The sequence below is a fragment of the Amaranthus tricolor genome, chromosome 2, assembly GCF_026212465.1.
Source record: "Amaranthus tricolor cultivar Red isolate AtriRed21 chromosome 2, ASM2621246v1, whole genome shotgun sequence".
In the NCBI taxonomy this organism is placed as follows: domain Eukaryota; kingdom Viridiplantae; phylum Streptophyta; class Magnoliopsida; order Caryophyllales; family Amaranthaceae; genus Amaranthus; species Amaranthus tricolor.
In genome coordinates, this window is record NC_080048.1 from 12,017,507 (window position 1) to 12,040,006 (window position 22,500).

Here is a 22,500-nt window from a genome sequence, read left to right on the forward strand (position 1 = left end):
TTCTTAAAGAACAGAGCTTTAGAGCTTAGAATTATAGATAGGATTTGAGAGGAACGTTTTTTTATCTCTTATTATCGTTAAAAGTTCTTGAGGATTTTATAATGTTGCTAGATTAGATGCATATTAAAATTCATAATTGTGTTCTTTGTCTAACCTACAATTTTGTGTCACAGGATAATTACTTTGAAGAAGCTTTCAAAATGAGAAATGTTTTGGAAGAGTTTCGAAAGTCACGTCGTAAGAGTAGGAAACCTTCAATATTGGGTTTGAGGGAGCATATATTCACTGGAAGGTTTGCCTTATATCTTTTCAATATGACATTGATTTCTATTAAGAATTCTAAACCAAATTAATGTTGGTTATTTCAATTGTTTTCAACTTTCAGTGTTTCATCTCTAGCATGGTTTATGTCCAATCAGGAGACTAGCTTTGTAACCATAGGTCAACGAGTCCTGGCCAACCCTTTGAGGTAAGCACTATTCCCCGTTCCATGAACCATTTCTGAGCTATAGTGATTCTATAGCCAAATTAAAAGTTTTCCTTATAGGTAAAGACTATGAAATTATCTATGTTGGTGTGGTGTATATTATATATCAAACAAAAGAGCTCATCCCAAAATACTAGTCTAGTAGGTGAGAGTCTATTTGATCGATAAATTCATTAGTTTCCCACATAATTAATGTGGGGGGAGACCCATAACTTCCATTAGACTCAAATCCATTACATTTCACCCTAATAAGGTACTATTGGTCACGGTACTAGTCTAATTTGTGTGAGAGCCCATTTGATCTTTAAGTTCCTCAAAGTGTTCAAGAGTTTTACTTATAAGATTAATTTGCCAAAAGTATGAACACAAACTTTATCCACCTTATTCCTAAGAAATATGTTTGTTAAGGTAAAGGATTCAAATTAGCTTGACCATTAGGTGCTACAAAAATTGAGCAAAGTCTTGGTTACTAGACTGGGCAAAGTCATTCCATGGATAAAATTTAATGAGCATTATCTTTGTTAAGGACCGTCAAATTTTGGACGCAGTGTTGGTGGCTTGTGACATAGTGGATTATTTGAAAATAAAAGTAAAAGGAAATTATTTTCAAAGTAGATTTTGAAGTCTTACACATATTTGCTCAAGATTTGCAGTTAAATTTATGAAGATGAAAGGCTCTAGAGATAGATGGTGCTAGTGGATCAAGGGTTGTCATGATTCCTTATGCTGCTCTTTGGTGTTAAACCTAAATGGTCGTCCTCATGATTGGTTTAGCACATCTAAAGGCCTAAGACAAGGGGATGTCCTCTCTCCATTACTATTGGGGTAAAGATTGGAAGACACAAAGTGAACATCCCTTTCTTGCAATGAGCAAGTGTACTTTGTTGTTTGCCTCCGATAATTGCCACAAGTTTACAAATATCTTGTACATCTTGGCCCCTTTTGAGCATATCTTAGGCTTAAAGATTATTATAAATCCAGCATTATTTAGGCAGATATGAGGGGTGTGGACATGCCAACTTCATATTCGTGCTTCCCACTTGGTATTATGTTGTTGGCTCCAAATGGGATGTGCTTGCATCATCCTCTTCTCGCCTTCATCCTTGGAAAACAATTGTTATTAGTGGGAATTCGAGACTTCATAAATAGAAAAGTGCATATTAGTCATTAGATTCAGAGTATATTAGCAAATTAATAGTAATGTTAGTTTGTTAGAGTTTAAGGCTTGCCTACAAATAAGAAGGTTATGGGAAAATGTGAAGGGGGAAGACTTATTTTGTTATTGAGTTTAGACTCTTTAAGAGAGAACAAGCCTCTCGAAAGCTTGTAATACCTTTCAGATTCTGCCATTAATATCATTTCTCTTTATACTAATTTTTCTCATGTCCGTTCTCAAATATGGCCTACTTAGGTCATATCACCAAACAATCTTAGAGGTACATTGAATATTTACCTTAGACTAGCCTTAAAATTGGAATGGAGGGACAAGATTAGAATTTGAAAGGATTGTTAAGCCATATCAACCTCTTAGAATATTCTTCCCTATGTTGTATAAATTGTCTACTAGACATAGACATAATGCTCATGTTGCCTCTTTTTATATCTCTGAGCATATAGGTCTAATTTCTAGGTGGAGTCTATTATCTAACTTCTCTCCATTCTTGAAAACTTCCGCCCCTCCTCAAACCTAGATAAGAGGATCTAGAACTTGTTAACAACCTTGATTTACAAACCAAATTACGTCATGTGGTTTTTATTAGTTGCTATAGATAGTGCCATTTTGGCACTATCTATTGCAATTAATAAAAATCAGAGGAAGTATTTAATAAATCAAAATATGGAAAAATATATAATATTTAATCACAAAAGTCGAACCTTATGCCTAAGCAAGGGCATTGTTCTAAGTTTCCAACACCTAGAAAACAAATGAGAAACAAACGCGAGAAAAGAGGGCTCCCAAAATCAAAGAGCAATTTCAACTCCGTTTTGTAATGTAATAGTTATTGAAAATAGTTTTGAATTTAGTATAAAGCTTTTTAAAAAAATATATTTACATCACATAGTCAGGTAAATCCCAATAACATTGACATCTATAAACTAATTCATTTCAATTAAGGAGAAAAAAAGAGAAATGCTAGTGGGTATGGTCACTTTGCATTGTACTTTAACATGTGAGATTGTCATCTCGAACATATTAAACCATGGTAAAAGCAAATAAGTCCATTAGTGTGCACACCTACTTCTGCTTGGACCACAAGTCAAATGAGAGACAATAGGTATTGCAAACTACTATTGAACTAACTCAATAAGGTCATGTGTTCATCATTTTCCTTCTTTATTTAAGTGATCATATAATACATTATATTCAATAATATTCTTAAAATTTACTTATTAGTCTCGATTGGAAATTCATCTTACATGTCGAATCTATTGACATATCATCATAAAAATTTATCAACTAAGTCCAACCTCAAAATATATCAGCATTTATCATCAAATTGTTCAAAACTGATTTTTACTAACTGTAACTGATTTTTTTACTGTTGAATGTGAATTTTACTTATCGAAACTGATTTTTACTAATTGTAATTGATTTGTTGTTATAAATTGTAGTTGAGTGTTGTATTGATTTAAAACTAAATTTAACTAATTGTATTTGATTTTTACTGATTGTAACTTATTTTTGCTGATTGAAATTGATTTATACTGATAAAATTGATTTTTATTGATTATTTATTTTCTAAGATGAAATAAATTGGGCCTAAATCTCTACCCTATACATATACTTAACGAACATGTTAAATATGTTATAATTAATAAGGTAACAATATTAATAGCCATGATAATATTATTTTATTATTGACAAAACACAACATTCCTAAAATTCATTCGTATCTAAATATTTCATAATTACATAATTCACATAATACCTTAACGCAATATTCTTACGAGATCTTAGAATTGTCAATTCAACTCAAAATTTTGACATCCATAATAATCATTTTCTAGGACTTCTTCATCTCTTGAGGAGTGTCAATCTAATACAATATTTAATGTCTCTTATAATCACTTCCGACGACATTTATATCAATGGCCATATTGAGGGTGTTGCATTTATTTACTTAGTTAATAGATGCAAGGTGGTAAAACTCAAAAATTGAACTAAGTAGTTTCAAGCACATTTTCTGAAGATAAAGGGGTTCAAATTTTGAGAATGTTACATTTTGACTCTTTTGAGTTTATATACACTTCTTTCTATTTTGTTTTATCTTTGTGTCCTCGGCCTCATTTCCCTTTAGCCAATTAGATTTGGAAAGCAAAGGTTCTCCTTAAAGTTAGAGCTTTCCTATGGTTCGTGATTTTGTGGAAACCCAACACCTTGGAGAATCTTCAAAAAAATATTTGCCCTTAAATATAAATTAATACACCATTGTGCTTTATGTGTTCCTACAGTTTGGGAGATAATAATCAATTGTTTCTCTATTGTTAATTTGGATGGTAACTTTGACAATTGAAGCCTTCCAAATGAGATATTTTTGTTTTGGATCCAAGAGCCACCTTTTCTGAATTTAAAGATGTTGCATTTTGCCAATCTTTGGACCATTTGGATAGAGAGAAATCAAAGAACGTTTAAGGATGAATTTCTTTTGTTAGATATAGTTTGGGAGAGAATTAAATCCCTACCCTATCTTTTGTCAAAGTCTAATAGTTTGTTTTTAAAGTATTCGGTAAAAGAACTTTGTAAGAATGTTTGGAGTTATTGATTGTAATTTTTTTTCAAGCTTTATGGATGCCTTATCTCTCTTTTTGTATCCTCTTCGTATGGTTTTTAATTAGTACACTTTTTATCTGAATTAAAACACATCATATCAACTTTGACATGATAAATTGACACTTACAAATGAACTACACTGTTGCAATTCTTAACATTATTGGTTTATTCCTCTTCAATCATCTAAAAGTAAGATTTTCCGCCTTATAGTTATTATTCCTTTCTAATTTTTTTTCTCCGATACTGGACAGGGTACGTTTCCATTATGGCCATCCAGATATTTTTGACAGACTATTTCACATAACTAGGGGAGGAATTAGCAAAGCTTCAAAAATTGTTAACTTGAGTGAGGATATATTTTCGGGTATGTCCGTAGATTCTTTCCATGTCAATAACAAAAAATATGTAGTTAGCCCATCTGATATGCCTTTGTTTTGTTAGGTTTTAACTCTACTTTACGCGAAGGTTACATTACACACCATGAGTATATTCAGGTAGGGAAAGGGCGTGATGTTGGAATGAATCAAATATCACTTTTTGAAGCTAAAGTTGCCAATGGAAATGGTGAGCAAACACTTAGTCGTGATGTATATCGACTTGGCCGACGATTTGACTTCTATAGGATGCTTTCATTTTACTACACCACTGTGGGCTTCTACTGTAGTAGCATGGTATGTTTTCTTGAATAGAACCTATAGTGCTTATTCATTTATTTTAATTTTATATGTGACTTTTGATTGAATTTGATGCATACCTTGAAGAGTAATATGATGCCCTAAATAGTATTGGATTTCAGGGAACTTAAGTTTGGGGGAAATGATTTAAAATATAAAGAGAAATTTAACAATAATCTCAAGTTAGTGAGTTTGCTGAAATCTATGGCTACTTGTTATTTAGGATGCATATTACAAGAGGGGTTTGAATTGTAGTATCACATATTTGGGTTCGTTTTCAATTTTTTTTCAAAATATTAGGAACATTCAATACAACTCTTAAGAGAATTTAAACCCTCTTACCCAAAATACAAGAGTTTACTCAAACCTTTACTTCCCTCGAAGTACAAACTTTCTTTAAAAATAGTCAAAAAATAAATAAAACTCCAATATATGAGAAACTTTAGGAACATATTTAAATATGTATAGAAACATGAACTTGAGATTTGACTTGTTAATGGACTTAGGATATGACGTGATATTGTCCATATTTATAAAATCAATTCTTTTAGGAAAAATTGTCCATAATAATCTCACCTATTGTTCATCTGTTGTGAATATTCTCTACTATTGATTATATCAAAATAATTCAACCTTTGTATATTATTTGCTGAAAGCACCCTTCTCACATTTTAACCGACTATTATAGGTACCTACTAGCCATTACACTCACTTCTTTTTCCCCCTTATGCTTCTTCGTTGGTCTAATACTACTCCTATATGGTGGTAGGTATCTATAATAATCAGTTAAAATATGAAAAGGAGTGCTATCAGCAAATATAATACAAAGGTTGGATTATTTAGAAATAATCAATAGTAGGGATTATTCATAGAAAATGGGCAATAGGTGGAATTATTCTAGACAAATTTTCCATTCTTTTATGGAGTTGATACTTTTGTTGATTGAAAAACTCCCTTTTAAAAAACTCAAATTGAAAGTGATTGATGATGTAGTCTTGTTCTTTGAGTAGTAAGTAATTGCCACTTAACCAAAAACTTATATTGATTACTCTAATATTTAATTTTACCGATGAGTTTTTCCTATTCTTTTCTAATTGACTAGTAATTACATAAAACTAAGATAGTTATTTTAATTTTATGAAAAACCTTCTCTAAATATTCCCATGATCCTTTTAGATTGAAATCACTAATTTTTAATTCATCTTCCAAATAGTTTTATTTGTCTTCCATTCATGCCTTGTGGTGCCGAGCGGTGTCATTAGGGTGTGGCATGGTCTGCGTGGATGGTTGGTGAATGTGGGTAGTTACTTTGAATAAAACTGAAGGAGAAGAAAGGAGTCCAACAACGCCCCTCCTCTTCTCTGCCCCTCCTCTCTGGTGCCACACGATATCAATGGGTTGTGGCCAGGTGGTTCTGCAGTTGCGTTGGGTAGTATTGAGTGAGGGAAAAGAATCTGGTAACCCCCTTCTCTGCCCCTGGAGAAGAGCTCTTGTAGCCTTTCAGGTAGGGGAAAAAACTCGTGAAGATGGATCTGATAGAGATGAAGTGGAGCTTCCTTTTTGAGATTTAATTTAGAATTCTGTATTATGCTGATTGCAAGCCTTTAGTTGAACAACAAAATTCTAATGATTCCCTTTTTCATGTATTTTTTGTGAACCAATTGTATTTTGTTAATCTTAGAATTTATCTACATTAATATTTTGTTAATACTAGTATATGTTTTTGCTACAATTATTGAAGAGGTTGGTCTGGGCTGACTTTTCTGAGGACGGACTTACTTGCAGCTGAATTTTATGCTTGATCTATCTGTGTGGTTAATCTAATAATATCTTTGCTTCTCAGGTCACTGTTCTGATAGTTTATGTCTTTTTGTATGGACGGCTATATATGGTATTGAGTGGGTTAGAGAAGGCGATCATACAGAGTGCAACAATAAATCAGACCAAGGCCCTTGAACAAGCTCTAACACCACAATGTATGTTTCAAATTGGTGTACTTTTAGTACTACCAATGATCATGGAAATTGGCTTGGAGCGAGGCTTTCGTACAGCAGTAGGTGACTTTATAATCATGCAACTTCAGCTAGCTTCAGTATTTTTTACTTTCCAGCTAGGAACAAAGGCACATTATTACGGAAGAACTATTTTACATGGAGGTTCTAAGTATCGAGCAACAGGCCGTGGATTTGTTGTCTTCCATGCAAAATTTGCAGACAATTATAGACGGTATTCACGGAGTCATTTTGTGAAGGCTCTGGAGCTTTTCATTCTTTTGATAGTTTATGAAGCCTATGGGAATTCATATCGTAGCTCAAATCTCTACCTATTTGTTACATGGTCCATGTGGTTTCTTGTTGCTTCTTGGTTGTTTGCTCCTTTTGTCTTCAATCCATCAGGATTTGACTGGCAAAAGACTGTAGATGACTGGGCAGATTGGAAAAGATGGATGGGAAATCGCGGTGGGATTGGCATACAGCCAGATAAAAGTTGGGAATCTTGGTGGGATGGTGAACAAGAACACCTGAAGTATACAACTGTGAGGGGGCGATTTTTGGAGATAATCCTAGCGTGTCGTTTCTTTCTTTATCAATATGGGATAGTTTACCATCTTGATCTATCTCATGGCAGTACAAGTTTCTTGGTATCATTTTTGCTAAGTCTTTTTTTCATAAAATGTTGCAAGTTACAAATTTATGACTTTCCTTTATGATTTCCTCTTGATAGGTTTATGCACTTTCTTGGGTAGTTATGGCTACTGTTCTTCTTGTCTTGAAGGTAATATTTGCAAGTTCTCACTTCCCTTCTAATAAATCAAGAATTTTGTAAATATAATGTGTAACTCAAAGCTTGGATGGAACATCTAATAAAAAGGTGGTTGTAGACTTATAGTTGAAGCTATTTTATGTTACATGCTTTCATGGGAAATGAACCAGATACTACGCATTAATTTGAAATTTTGCTTGATACATTTAATTTGTCAATATCACAAGTATTTCTTTGTATCTGTCAATGAATCATCCAAGTTATTTGAAATTCTACTGATAATTACGTTTCTATGGATTTTGTCTTTTTTTGTGGGCAATCAGATGGTCTCAATGGGAAGGAGGAGATTTGGTACAGATTTTCAGCTGATGTTTAGAATTCTCAAAGGACTTCTATTCCTCGGCTTTCTATCTGTAATGACTGTACTGTTTGTGGTATGCAACCTCACCATTGCTGATGTATTTGCTTCTATCCTGGCTTTCCTGCCCACTGGGTGGGCTTTACTTCTAGTAAGTATACAGAACTTTCCTCGTCAATTTATTTACGCTTTTTTCTTTTAAATCTTTCTTAATAATGATACATACATTATAGACAATCACACGTCATTGCAGTAATCAAAATGACAAGTCTCCTCTCTAACTATGTTGCTTTACGAATATACCAGGAGAGTTGCATGAATTATTTATCTCTCAGGAAAAAAAAAATAAAAGAAATTTGTATAAATTAGGAGTTCTACTTGGTAATGATAAAATTGAGCCCTATCAACTGCCTTCCCCCACCCCAATCCCAAGAAGAAAGAGGAGATAAATTTGATCCCATTTGAAATTTACCGACGATCTCTCATTTCATGTTGATTTGTTTTTATTCATGCGAGCGATGCACTGTGTTGGGATTAAGGCTTTGGCCTTATTAATGCAAAAAAGTAATGCATGAAGTACTCATGGGATAATTTTGATTAAGATAGAAATGAAGGTCTTTTGGAGAAAGGCTCTTTACGGTGTCTTCAGTGTCATTCAATAGCCAAAGACTTTGACCTCATGTAGTTTTCATGCTTTGAAATTACTTTGTCTGCCAACTGTACTGTTTTTGGAGACAAGCCCGAGTGCCTGAGTCATAATGGCATCATAAAAAGTGAAACCCTGCTCTAATTCAGGGGATATCTTGATGAGGTATTGGAATTTCTAGTATTCCCAACTGCAGCTAAGGGAAATACTTTTCGGGATTGTATTCTTCTATAATGGGAGTCCCATTCACTCTTTGTTAAAGAGTGTTTAAACTTACCTACAAGACATAAACCTCTCACTACTATCGATTGCATTTTTGTTTATTTTCATTAAAAGCTTATATTATTGATGAACTAAGCAAAGAGTAGCGGTGGGAAGATTCTTCCTTTTTACGGCTTGGAATGAATTTTGTTCTGGAAGAATGTATTGGATCAAGAAAACGCAATGCTTTTTTTAAAATTTATTTCCCTTCTTTATAAGTGCTTTAAAGCTTCCTTGAGAGCATCTCCAAACTCCCCCACTTTTAAATCAAGCTGATTTACCTTCTCAATCCGAGTATCTGTTGTTTTCAATCAACTTCATTCATATGCCTGGTTAGTTGACAATTGTAATTTATTTTCTTTTTTTCTTTGGCTTTCCAAAGATTGGACAATCATGCAGGGGCTTGTTGAAAGGTCTGAAATTTTGGGAATCAATAAAAGAGCTTGCTAGAGCCTATGAATATGTGATGGGACTGACAATATTTATGCCCATTGCTGTATTGTCGTGGTTCCCCTTCGTTTCTGAGTTCCAAACAAGGTTGCTGTTCAACCAAGCATTCAGTAGAGGTCTACAAATTTCAATGATTCTTGCTGGGAAGAAAGATCGTAACCCAAATACGCTAGGGTGATCGACGTGATTTAATTCTTGTGGTCATCCACAGAAGTTTTATACTGTGATGTATCATGAATCGTCTATTTTCCCTGCTGGTAGTTTAGCTACTTACTATGGGAAATGAACTTAAGCAAATTTAGTGTAGTGAAATTACATACAGGAGATGCTACAGCAAATGAGAACTTGCTGTTCCATCAAGGTTGGGAATGTCTGTCATCGGAGTTGAGATTGGATTGGACTTTAGAAATATTCCATTGCTTAACTAGATTGGATAGATAGAATCTGTTTTACTTAGTTTTCTATTTTTCAGTTTATTGATTTCATTTTTACATGCCCCATTCTGTATATACTTTGGAGAGATTTAATACTTAGTTAAGTTTGTTATGAAGTATTTAACATAATAACATTCAATATTTTTTTCTAAGCTAAGCCAAAGTGAGAAAAAAAGCATGTAACATGTGGCTACCTCAAAGCCATGCATATATAGATGATATTGTGTAATAATAGAAAAAAAATTTGTATACCATTATATACGGGAAGGATTTTATAAGGAGTCTTAAAATGAGAATGATAAGAAAAATTACGGTCATTGATTTAAGTATGATCTAACGTATTAAAAAAAATCAAAAAGAACCGGTTCATTATAGCAAAACATAGCCTCTTCCACCTTTTCGAAGAACAGCAAAATCACTACTCACCCTTCTTTCTTCAATTATGTGTAAAAAAAATCACTATAAAAAAAAGAAAAAATTATCCGGTGTAATTTCACTTATTATCCATCTGCTTTGAATAATCTTTACTATTGATTATTTCTTCATAACCTTTGTATATTATTTGCTGACAATACTTCTTTTCACATTTTAATCGGTTATTGTAAGTACCTACCACCAAAGAGGAGTGGGGTAAGACCAATGAAGCAGCATAAGGTTAAGAAGAAGTAAGTGTAACGGCTAGTATGTACCTACAATAGTCGGTTAAAATGTAAAAAGGGATTTTGTCAGTATATAATATAGAAAAGTTGAACTATTTATAAATAATCAATAGTATGGATTATTCACAGCAGGTGGACAATATATGAAATTATTTTGGACAACTTTTCCTTAAAAAAAACTTCATAAACTCATAGAATTTCATCAATTCAAGAAACTAAAGTCTTCATTGTTGACAATCAAGTTTTTGAGTGACTTTTCATTTTGATTTTTGATTCTGTTCGCATTCAATTTTTATTTTTTTATTTTTTATTTTTTAATGAATTTTAGGATTATAGATCTGGGGGAATTAATTGTTTTTTACTAATATTTCATCATAAACTAGTAGATTTCGTTTTTCATTTTTTTTTTTTGCATTTTAGGGTTTTTAAATTGGAGAATAGTATCAGAAATCAGGGTACTATGGGATTGTGTCATTTTCTATTGTGACTGAATTTTGGGTTTTCGAATTGGGAATAATGATTTTCGAAATTAGGGTTTTTGAATTAGGGAAAATGCTTTCTACAGATTGTGATATTCTTAAGGCTGTTCAAATGTGACCCGATCCGAAAACCTGACCAGAAACCGAAAGTAAACCGACTCGAAAATGTGTTCCTTTTTAAGTTTATCGAACCAACGTTACCCGAACCAAAGTTGTACCAGAATTGGATGATAAACCGAAAATGGAAAAATTGAACCCGAGCTGCGACCGATTTTTTTAACCGACATATAACCGTTTACTGAGATTACTCGAACCAATAGTGACCGACCCGAGTCATACCCGAACCAAATCATGCTCGAAACCGAACTCAATCCGGCTAAAGTAAACTTAACCCGAATGAAATTTTAATCGAACTATTGTAAACCTGAACCAATTTTTAACATAGAAGTAGGGATGGTCATGGGGCGGGTCTGGAGCGGGTCTGGCCAGACCCGAACCCGGACCCTATTTTTTTTTGATCCAGACCCGGATCCGGACCCTAAGGGTCCAAAATTTTCAAACCCGGACTCGGACCCTACGGGTCTGACAGGGTCTAGGGTCCTTAATGGGTCTTATACAAAGCCTCTTTGATTTGTCAAAATTGTTGGATTCATCTTGTATGCAGCTGTGGGGTGTATATTTTGTACAACAGTATGCTTTTGTTGGTTTTTATTTATAAAAATAGATAGAGTATATGTTACTGGAAATCTTGTGCAATGATGTATAGTCTTTATATTACCTTGGAAGTAAGACAGCACATCGTTGTGGGGAATCATGTTAAAGTATTGATCATGTCCAGGATACCATACCAGATGTGACTCGAGTTTCACTGGTGAGATACTTCAGCTTCTTCCAGGCTTCCAGCCCTTTTTTTTGAATGTCGGTTACGTTGTATTTTCAAATTTACATGTCTTATATGGCCATAGTTTTCATGTAAAAATTTTAGATATAATAATTCATTTTTGAATGTAGAATTTAAAAGATTGAGGAAGGAATAAGAAACTAGCAAGCTGAGAATTCATTCACAGTGGCAGTCAAAATGAATATTGCACCATCCATTCATAATATCATTGTTATGAATGGTAGTATACTAATGTGATTATAAATGATACTATACTAATGTGTGACTTGAGTGCACATTAAAGGGTTGAATTCATGTGTGTGACTCTTGAGTTGTGGAATCCAAAAGGGTGTAATAAGGTGAAGAGTATTCATGGGAATTATTGGTGTTAATGAAGATTAAGGTGAAGAGTCTCATGTGTGTGACTCTTGAGATAATGCCTTTTCAAGTTCTTAGAGTTATTTCATAGTATTCATTACCCTAAATTAACTATGTATTTATGTGAGCCATTCATCTTCAAGTACCTAGCACTATAAATAGGGCTCTCATACCCACACTTCAAGTATGCAAAACACATCAAACACAATCCTTAAGCCAAACACATAGCCTATTGTTGTTATCTCTATCTCAATTGTAATTCTTCATATTGAAGTGTTGTTTGTATTCATTTGATATAATATAAACATAAACTACACACCACGGAGGACGTAGCCATCATTGGGTGAACCTCCTTAAATCTTTGTGTCCTTGTTTGTTACTTTGTCAAACTTAATTTTGCTCATTGTTGTTTGTTCTTAACATCGTAAGTATTTGGCGATCGTTTTCAATTGGTATCAGAGCCAAGGTTATTTTGCGGTGTTTTAAGAAATTATTACTTGAAAATCATGACTACAATGAAGCTCGATATTGAGAAGTTTGATAGGAATGTAAACTTTGGCTTATGGCAAGTCAAAATGAGAGCCATTTTGATTCAAAATGGTGTGCACAAGGCGATTGATGGTGTAGAGAAGATGCCGGAAGGAATGTCCGCATCGAGATGGGAAGAGATAGACACAAAGGCGTTATCGGCAAACCAATTATGCTTATCCAATGAAGTTCTAAGAGAGGTTGTTAAAGAAACAACAACCAAGAGTATATGGGAGAAATTGGAATCACTCTACATGGCCAAGAGTGTTACCAATAGGCTACTTTTGAAGAGTAGACTCTACGACTTACGCTTGGAGGAAGGTAAACCTTTAAAACCTCACTTGGATGAGTTTTGTTCCATTGTTATGGATTTACAAAACATTGATGTTAAGCTTGATGATGAAGACTTGGCAATTTATCTTTTATGTTCTTTACCCCCTTCTTATAAAAATTTTAGAGAAACTCTACTTTATGGTAGAGATAATTTGAGTAGTGATGATGTGAAGAATGCCTTGACTCAAAGGGATCTCATTGATACACAATTGTCACAAAAGTCACCAAGCAATGCTAGTGACGGTTTGTTTGTAAGAGGGAGGTCACAAGAGAAAGGTTCCACTAGTGGGAGTGGAAACAAGGGTAAAGGAAGGTCCAAGTCCGTAAGGCCAAACAAAAATAAGACTTGTAACTATTGCAAGCTTAAGGGCCACATCAAGAAGGATTGTTGGAAGCTTAAGAGAAAGCTAGAAGAAGAGGCAAGGGAAGGAACTAGCAATGCCAATGCTAGTTATGTGAATGATAGTGATGATGGCGATGTTCTTGTTGCCACTCATGAGTACAAAGGTAATAATGAATGGATTCTTGATTCGGGGTGCACATTCCACATGACTCCCAACAAAACTTTCTTCCATACATTTGAAAGTGTTGATGGGGGAAATGTTACCATGGGAAACAACACCACATGTAAGGTTGTTGGGATTGGGAGCATTAAAATTAAAATGTTTGATGGGATTGTGAGGACCTTAACCGATGTAAGGTATGTCCCGGGCTTGAAAAAGAATCTTTTATCTTTGGGTACTCTTGATAAGATCGAGTGTAGAATCACTTGTGAAGGTGGAGTTATGAAGGTAGCCAAGGGTTCACTAGTGGTGATGAAGGGGAGGTTGAATGGGAGTTTGTATGCTCTTCAAGGTTCAACCATTCTTGGCTCGGCGAATGTATCCACAAGCACAATGTCCGATCGTGACACCAAACTTTGGCACTTAAGGCTTGGTCACATGAGCGAAAGAGGTATGTTTGAACTCTCTAAACAAGGTTTATTTAATGGGAAAAATTTTGGGAACCTTGGTTTTTGTGAACATTGTGTTTATGGGAAACACAAGAGAGTTAGTTTTAAACCCGCCATCCACAACACTAAGGGGATATTAGATTATGTCCATTCCGACTTGTGGGGGCCTTCTCGAACGCCCTCCCTTAGTGGTTGTAGCTACATGTTGACCTTTATTGATGATTACTCTAGGAAAGTTTGGTGTTATTTTATAAAACATAAATATGAAGTTTTTGATGTCTTCTTGGAATGGAAGAAGATGATTGAAAAGAAAGCCGGTAGGAGCATCAAGACCTTGAGAACCGACAATGGTCTTGAATTTGTTGATAGCAAGTTTCTCAATTATTGTTCTAATGAAGGTATTGTTAGACATAGAACTTGTGCAGGTCGTCCTCAACAAAATGGTGTTGCGGAGAGGATGAATAAAACGTTATTGGAAAGGGCAAGATGCATGCTAAATCAAGCAAATTTGGGGAAACAATTTTGGGCCGAAGCGGTGGCTACGGCATGTTATTTGATCAACCGTTCACCTCATACCGCCTTGAAGTTCAAGTCGCCACAAGAGGTATGGTACAACACTCCGGTAAACTATTCTAGTCTTAGAATCTTTGGTTGTCCAGCTTATATTCATGTAAATGATGGTAAGTTAGAACCTAGGGCTAGAAAAGGTATCTTTGTGGGGTATGGAGTGGGTGTAAAGGGGTATAGGGTATGGTGTAATGATTCAAAGAAAATTATTGTTTCTAGAGATGTTGTTTTTGATGAAGATAGCATGCTTATATCTAATGTTGAAAAACCTTTTAATAATGATGATAATGAAGCACAAGTAGAGGTTGAATCCTCCAATATTGATAATGAGAAAAATGATGATGTTCAACAAAGGTCTCCTCCTTTGTCCACAACTAGGCAAAGAAGGAAGATCGTGGCTCCAAGGAGGTACATTGAAGAGTGTGATTATGTTGTTTATGCTCTCAACATTGCTAGCGAAGTTGAAGGGTTAAATGAACCAAGTACGTACAAGGAGGCTATGGCCTCAAATGACTCAAGCAAGTGGTTGATTGCTATGAAACAAGAGATGGAATCTCTTGCGAAGAATGGAACTTGGGATATCGTTGTTGCACCAAAGAAAAAGAAGATTGTGGGGTGCAAGTGGATATTCAAGAGGAAGGAGGGTCCTTCTAGTGATATTCCTCCCATCTACAAAGCAAGGGTTGTTGCAAAGGGATACTCTCAAATTGAGGGTATTGATTTTCACGAAGTTTTCTCTCCGGTCGTGAAACACTCTTCTATTAGGGCATTGCTTGCTTTGGTGGCGATGGAGGATTTGGAGTTACATCAATTGGATGTAAAGACGGCTTTTCTTCACGGTGAGCTTGAAGAAGAAATCTTTATGAAGCAACCGGAAGGTTTTGAGGTAGCCGGTAAGGAGAATCATGTGTGTAGATTGAAGAGGTCATTGTATGGGTTGAAGCAATCTCCAAGGCAATGGTACAAAAGGTTTTATTCCTTTATGATTTCACATGATTTTGTCAGAAGTTCTTATGATAGCTGTGTTTATCTTAAGAAATTTGAAGATGGTTCTTTACTATATTTGCTCTTATATGTTGATGATATGCTAGTAGCATGTAGCTCTTTGCTTAAGGTGGAGGACTTGAAAGAGTTTCTTTCAAGTGAATTTGATATGAAAGATCTTGGTGAAGCCAAGAAGATTCTTGGGATGGAGATTTTGAGAGATCGGGCTAAGGGTGTCTTATACCTTAGTCAAAGGAAGTACATTGAGAAAGTTGTTCAACGTTTCTCCATGGATGATGCTAAAGGTGTGTCTACTCCTCTTGCTTCTCATTTCAAATTGTCCAAGAATTTGTGTCCACAAACAAAAGAGGAAGAAGAGCAAATGGTAAGAATTCCATACACTAGTGCTGTTGGTAGCATTATGTATGCTATGGTATGCTCTAGGCCCGACATTGCTCATGCGGTGAGTTTGGTGAGTAGATATATGTCTAATCCGGGTAAGGGACATTGGGAGGCACTAAAATGGCTATTGAGGTATTTGAAAGATACTTCAAATGTTTGTCTCATGTATGGGAAAAATTCAAGTGAGCTAACCGGGTTTTGTGACTCGGATTATGGTGGTGATCTAGATAATAGAAAGTCCACAAGTGGGTTTGTGTTTACTTTGGGTGGTTCGGCGATTAGTTGGCAATCATCTTTGCAAGATGTGGTTGCTCTTTCTACAACCGAAGCGGAGTACATAGCCGTGGCCGAGTCATTCAAGGAAGCAAAATGGCTTAAAGGTCTTGTTGGTGAAATGTGCAACAAAGTGTGTGAGGTAAGTGTGCATTGTGATAGTCAAAGTGCAATTCATTTGGCTAGGAATCAAAACACATTTCATAGAAGGTCCAAGCACATTGATATTAAGTATAACTTTATCCGGGATGAAGTTGAGCACAAAAGGGTGTTATTGAAGAAAATTGACACTACGGAAAATCCGGCCGACATGATGACAAAGTCATTACCTACTACCAAGTTTGAGTTATGTGTTGACTTGGTAGGTTTAGCTCCTTGCTTGAGATAATGCCCTCTTGGGCATTTTGAGGTGTGTATGTTTTTTGAATATGAAGTGGATTGATGAATGTTGTGACTTGGGTGAACTCAAGTCAAGGTGGAGATTGTTATGAATGGTAGTATACTAATGTGATTATAAATGATACTATACTAATGTGTGACTTGAGTGCACATTAAAGGGTTGAATTCATGTGTGTGACTCTTGAGTTGTGGAATCCAAAAGGGTGTAATAAGGTGAAGAGTATTCATGGGAATTATTGGTGTTAATGAAGATTAAGGTGAAGAGTCTCATGTGTGTGACTCTTGAGATAATGCCTTTTCAAGTTCTTAGAGTTATTTCATAGTATTCATTACCCTAAATTAACTATGTATTTATGTGAGCCATTCATCTTCAAGTACCTAGCACTATAAATAGGGCTCTCATACCCACACTTCAAGTATGCAAAACACATCAAACACAACCCTTAAGCCAAACACATAGCTTATTGTTGTTATCTCTATCTCAATTGTAATTCTTCATATTGAAGTGTTGTTTGTATTCATTTGATATAATATAAACATAAACTACACACCACGGAGGACGTAGCCATCATTGGGTGAACCTCCTTAAATCTTTGTGTCCTTGTTTGTTACTTTGTCAAACTTAATTTTGCTCATTGTTGTTTGTTCTTAACATCGTAAGTATTTGGCGATCGTTTTCAATCATAATTCAAAAATATAAAATTTAAAATTTAAAAGTTTAGGGTCCGGGTCCGGGTCCGGGTCTTCACCTTAGGACCCGGACCCGTCAAAAAATTTTTGGATCCAGATCCGGACCCCGATCCGACGGGTCTCAAAAATTAAGACCCAGACCCTTATAAAAGGGGCGGGTCCGGGGCGGGTCCTACAGGGTCCTGGACCCATGACCATCCCCACATAGAAGTATGATCAATTCATATTCAATTATCTTATTAGTTAATCTATTAAAATGATAAATATTTTAATAAATTAAATTTTATAAATACATGGTTTGATATATTTAGAGTTAATAATTAACTATCAATGTTCATTCAACTACTTTTAATCAAATTAGATGAAAATTAATAGTTATTTAATTTTAATTTACAATAAAACAAGTAAAAGTAATAAAGTAAAAATCACTAATTGATTTGCATTTAACTATATTGCTTTAAGTAAAGGGAATCTTATCATCAATTAAAAAATGACAAACAACTTAATCTGATATTGACTCGATCTATATTAATTAGTAATTCGTACATGAATTCTACTTGAAAAATACTTGAACCCGATCTGTACCCAGTAAAATCGAATCAATTATTAATCGATGATAACCCGAGACCGATTAGTACTTGACTTGAACTTCAACCGATACCGAACCGATGCTAATCCGATAGCTCGAATAACCGATCTTCAACCGAACTGTGACTAACCGACCCAATCCGACCCGAGTATCACTTGTTGTAACACGCATCCAAAAATAACTATTCCGAAATACAACGAACAGAATAATACCCGTCTAAAACCGACCCGATCATCTGAATAAACAACTCTAGTTATTCTGTATTGTAAATTAGTTCTTAATTTATTATCTGCAACTTTCTATGCATAGTACCTCGATTTGTGCATATGGTAACTCTCATTGTGTGTAATAGAAAAAAAATTTGGTTTGCATTACTCAAAAATCTTTTAAAAATTGTCTGTGTATGGAGTATTATTTAAGAAGCCTATTTGCGCAATTTGGTCGAGCACCGTGTATTTATGCTTACTTTGCACAAGGGATATAAGTTTAAATTCTACATAAGCTCCTACTTGTTAGGCTTAATTTGTTCGTAATCATGTATTGGAAAACGATAACTATGTTCTTAAAAAAAGTTACTATGTTCTCAATAAAAGATATTATGATTTTAATAAGTTACTATTTTGTCATATGTAATTGTAAAAAAACAAATTTAAAACTATAATTTGCTTATAGGTGAATAGAATGTTAAGATAAGGATGTTTGGTTAATGTTGACTATATATTGACTATTACTATATTGTTTTCTTATCAAAAGATACTATGTTTTCGGTAAAATGTTAGATGTTCTTGCAAAATTTTTTAACATGCTATACTCTTAAAAAAGTTACTATGTTCTTAGTAAAGGTCACTATGATCAATGACGCTCCTAAGAATTATTGAGCCCTAGGCAAAATTTCAACTCTTTTTAGACCTATAAGACCTAATGAATATTAATAGTCATTTACTAACTAAACGTTTTAATTTAAAAATTGTACTATATTTCAATTAAAAAAGTACTCCTTAGCCTATAGTCTAGTTTATTTCTAAGTACATAAAATTAAATAAAAATCAATTACTTACGAAAAAAAAGTTATTTTCACCAAATCAAATTCATGAAATATATCATTCTAGTTTAATATTCAAATAAATTACAATCAAAATTATATTTTAAAGATATATAATGACAATATAAAGTTTTACTTAATAAAAAACTTTAATTACACTTTATAGGTACTTCCTTGAGTATTATATGAATATAGTAATTAGGTTTTCACGCAATTTAATTTAATATTTTCATTGTTTTTGTTATTTTTCTAACTAGATACGTTGATTTATTATATAAGTTTATTGTGAAAATTATATTTTGAGACGAATCTAACAATATCTTACTTAAGCTATATGATTTCTTACAAATTGGTGAGGAACCTTATGGCAATATCAACAGATAATTAGTTTTAAAAATTGTAGATAATCACATTTAATTATAAACTGGAAATTGTCATAAGAGACAAAACAATAGGCAACATCATTTTTTTAAAAATATTGTAAGAAATAAAAAAAATTTCCCATCCTTTTAAAAAAACATGTTTCATTTACATAACAAAAACTATTTAAAAAATTATATTAATCTAATTTGTGAATAATTTAACTTATTAGTTAAACTATAGTCTATAGTCAATAAGATTTTATCTTATTTGTTTCAATGTAAAATTATTATTCTCAATTATTTAGAAGTGGATTTTAATCATGCACAATTATAAAAATTAAAGATTGAATTAATACTTTCTTTGTTCTCAAATACTCGCTACATTATGATGTTTGATGCTATTTATCGTTTAAGGTTATTTTATTTATTGTGGCTATTATGTAAGAAGAAATATACTCAAGTGGAAATTTATTTAAATCGTTTAATGGCATACTTTCATAATATTGTTTTATGATTTTTAGATGGGTATAATTCAATATATAACTGATCTAACTAATACATTTAATTATTTAAAAAGTTAAATGTAGCAAGTACGGTGGGGGAAAGAAGTATAATATATTCACTATTACAATGAAAAATGGAAAAATGAACAGGCAGCAGAACTCAAAGACCAATAAATGCTCTATTGAAACATATGTCATTCAATTCATAATTGTATAGAAGTCTAAAAGTGAATTTCATTTTTGCCTTCACTGTCTCCATATGTGAAATTGTGAAGAAATAAAATTCAAAACAATAATTTGCTTATGTTTAGCTGAGATATGGTTGAGATAACGATGTTTGGTTGAAGTACTACTTTATTATTTTCATTTGTTGTTGTAAAAGTTTTTAACATATTAGGTTCTTAGAAAGAGTTATTATGTTCTTAGTAAAAGATATTATGACTATAATGAGTTACTATCTCTTCCTATAAAATTGTAAACAAATTCAAAACTATAATTTGCTTATGTTTAATGAAGAAATGGTTAAGATAAGGATATTTGGTTGAAGTATTGTTAACTGTTTTTTTTATTACAAGATACTTTGTTCTTAGTAAAAAGTTAGCTTGTTCTTGTAAAAGTTTTCAACATACTATGGTTTTATACAAAGTTACTATGTTATTAATAAAGGATACCATGATTACGTTGAGTTATTATTCCTCAAATAATTGTAAAAAAACAAATTCAAAACTATAATTTGTTTTTGTTTAACGCAAAAAGTATGGGTTATATAAGAAGATGTGGTGAAGATGAAAAGATGGTTAAGATAAAGATGTTTGGTTGAGATGACTATTTAATAAAGATACTGTGTTCTTATTAAAAGTTATTATGTGTTTGTAATTTTTTTTACACTGTTGTGCATACTATTTTCTTATAAAAAGTTACTATATCTCTTAGTAAAGGATGTAATGATTTTACAGAGTTATTATCTTCTCATATGTAATTTTGAAAAAACAATATTTCAAAACAACCAATTTACTATTTTTACAAAATACAACTAATAGCCTATGTAAGATTTATATAAAAAAGAACAAAGCGCTCTATCAATTTAGCTAATAGGCTTAGTGAGTCATAAAAAGATCCCTATAAGAGAAAACAAAGTCACTATAACAGAACATATTGACAATGTAAAAAAATAAATTTATAATCAGTAAGAAACAATGGGAGCATCACGCACTCTATATCAATCAACCATCATGGAATCAACAAAAATAAGCACACAAGCAATCTACTCACAAACTTCAATAATACTAACACAATCAACACTATAATCATAAAACCCTAACTAACGTTCAATTGAATCGGATAATAAAACCAATGAACTTGCAAAGAAAATCAAAATAATAAATAACAAACTATAAAGCAAATTAAAACTTCAAACAACAAACCTAAAAGTTACCATGTTTTTAATAAAGGACACTATAATTATATAAAATTATTGTCTCCTCATATGTATACCATAATACTCAAGAACAAAAGAAAAAGGGGTGTTTGACAAATGACTGATAGCTGATACCTAATAGCTAATTGCACTGACTAATTTGAGCGGCTGATTTTATTAACTGGTTTGACTAGCTAATTTTAAACCCGCTTTTATAAGTAGCTTGTTCAAAAATTACTTATTCATGACAATAAGTTGTTTTCACCCAAGTAATTTACCAGTACATTATCATTGGATAATTTGACCATCCAATCCTCTATTTGTATAAAAATAAGATAAAAATTATCCAATAAGCTATTTTGCGAAAACACTAAAAAATCTGTACATTTTTGGTCAAACACAAAAGAGACCTCATGGCATTGACAATTAGTAATATTGTAACTACTTTAAATTAAATGGCAATTACTTGAAAAAGAAGACTATGTAAAGCAACTTTATAATGAAATATTTGTAGTAAACTGCGTCTCTATCAAGGAAATTCAATCAAAAATCTGAACGTTGTTCGGAAAATCAGAGAAACAAAAAATCAACAAAACAATTAGTAACAATTTTTTAAACCTCCTCAAATTTAATTATTCACACACCTATGAAAAAAATTAAAATTCAACAATGAAAAATAATCATAGTAACGAAATAAAACGAACCTCTAATAATCTAGGATTGGAGAAAATTATTCAATTGTACGGAGTAAAATGGCTTGTAAATGATAAAATTGAGAAAATCCAATTAATAAACAAAGATAACTAGGGTTCCTTTCAAACCTAAATAGCAAGAATGATGAAGATGGAGCGAGAGAGACTATAATTTCATTTAATCTTCAAACAAATATTAATAAAATTGAGAGGGAGGAGACTGATGAAGATTGTCAACTAATAAAAAGAAAACAAAGATGAGATTCATTAAAGGATTTTATAAATTAAGATTAAAAGAAAATCAAATAGATGAAGAAGCAACAAAAAAATCCCCAGAAGAGAGAAATAAGGTAGAAGAAAGGTTGGATGAACGCATTTATGATATGAACCGGTTGGTTTCTTAAAAAATTTAAACAAATCGGATTAAAATCTCATTGAACCGCGTGCATTAATAGACGAAAATGCAGCAGTGAAATCCGACTGATCATGAATTAGACCAACGCATCAGATTTCTTCTCATCCTTCT

The 22,500-nt window shown here is 33.1% G+C and overlaps 1 protein-coding gene across 1 annotated transcript in view; it reads left to right on the forward strand.

Moving 5' to 3' along the window:
- LOC130802968 (callose synthase 7) overlaps positions 1–10,002 on the forward strand; it is a 32,960-nt gene extending 22,958 nt beyond the window's left edge. The window contains exons 35-42 of the mRNA XM_057667105.1: positions 174–292; positions 386–469; positions 4,511–4,623; positions 4,701–4,930; positions 6,777–7,574; positions 7,658–7,708; positions 8,020–8,205; positions 9,344–10,002. Of these exons, the coding sequence (XP_057523088.1) occupies positions 174–292; positions 386–469; positions 4,511–4,623; positions 4,701–4,930; positions 6,777–7,574; positions 7,658–7,708; positions 8,020–8,205; positions 9,344–9,589 (1,827 nt within the window). The 3' untranslated portion in view covers positions 9,590–10,002. The remainder of the gene's footprint in view (positions 1–173; positions 293–385; positions 470–4,510; positions 4,624–4,700; positions 4,931–6,776; positions 7,575–7,657; positions 7,709–8,019; positions 8,206–9,343) is intronic.
- The last annotated feature ends 12,498 nt before the right edge of the window (positions 10,003–22,500 follow it).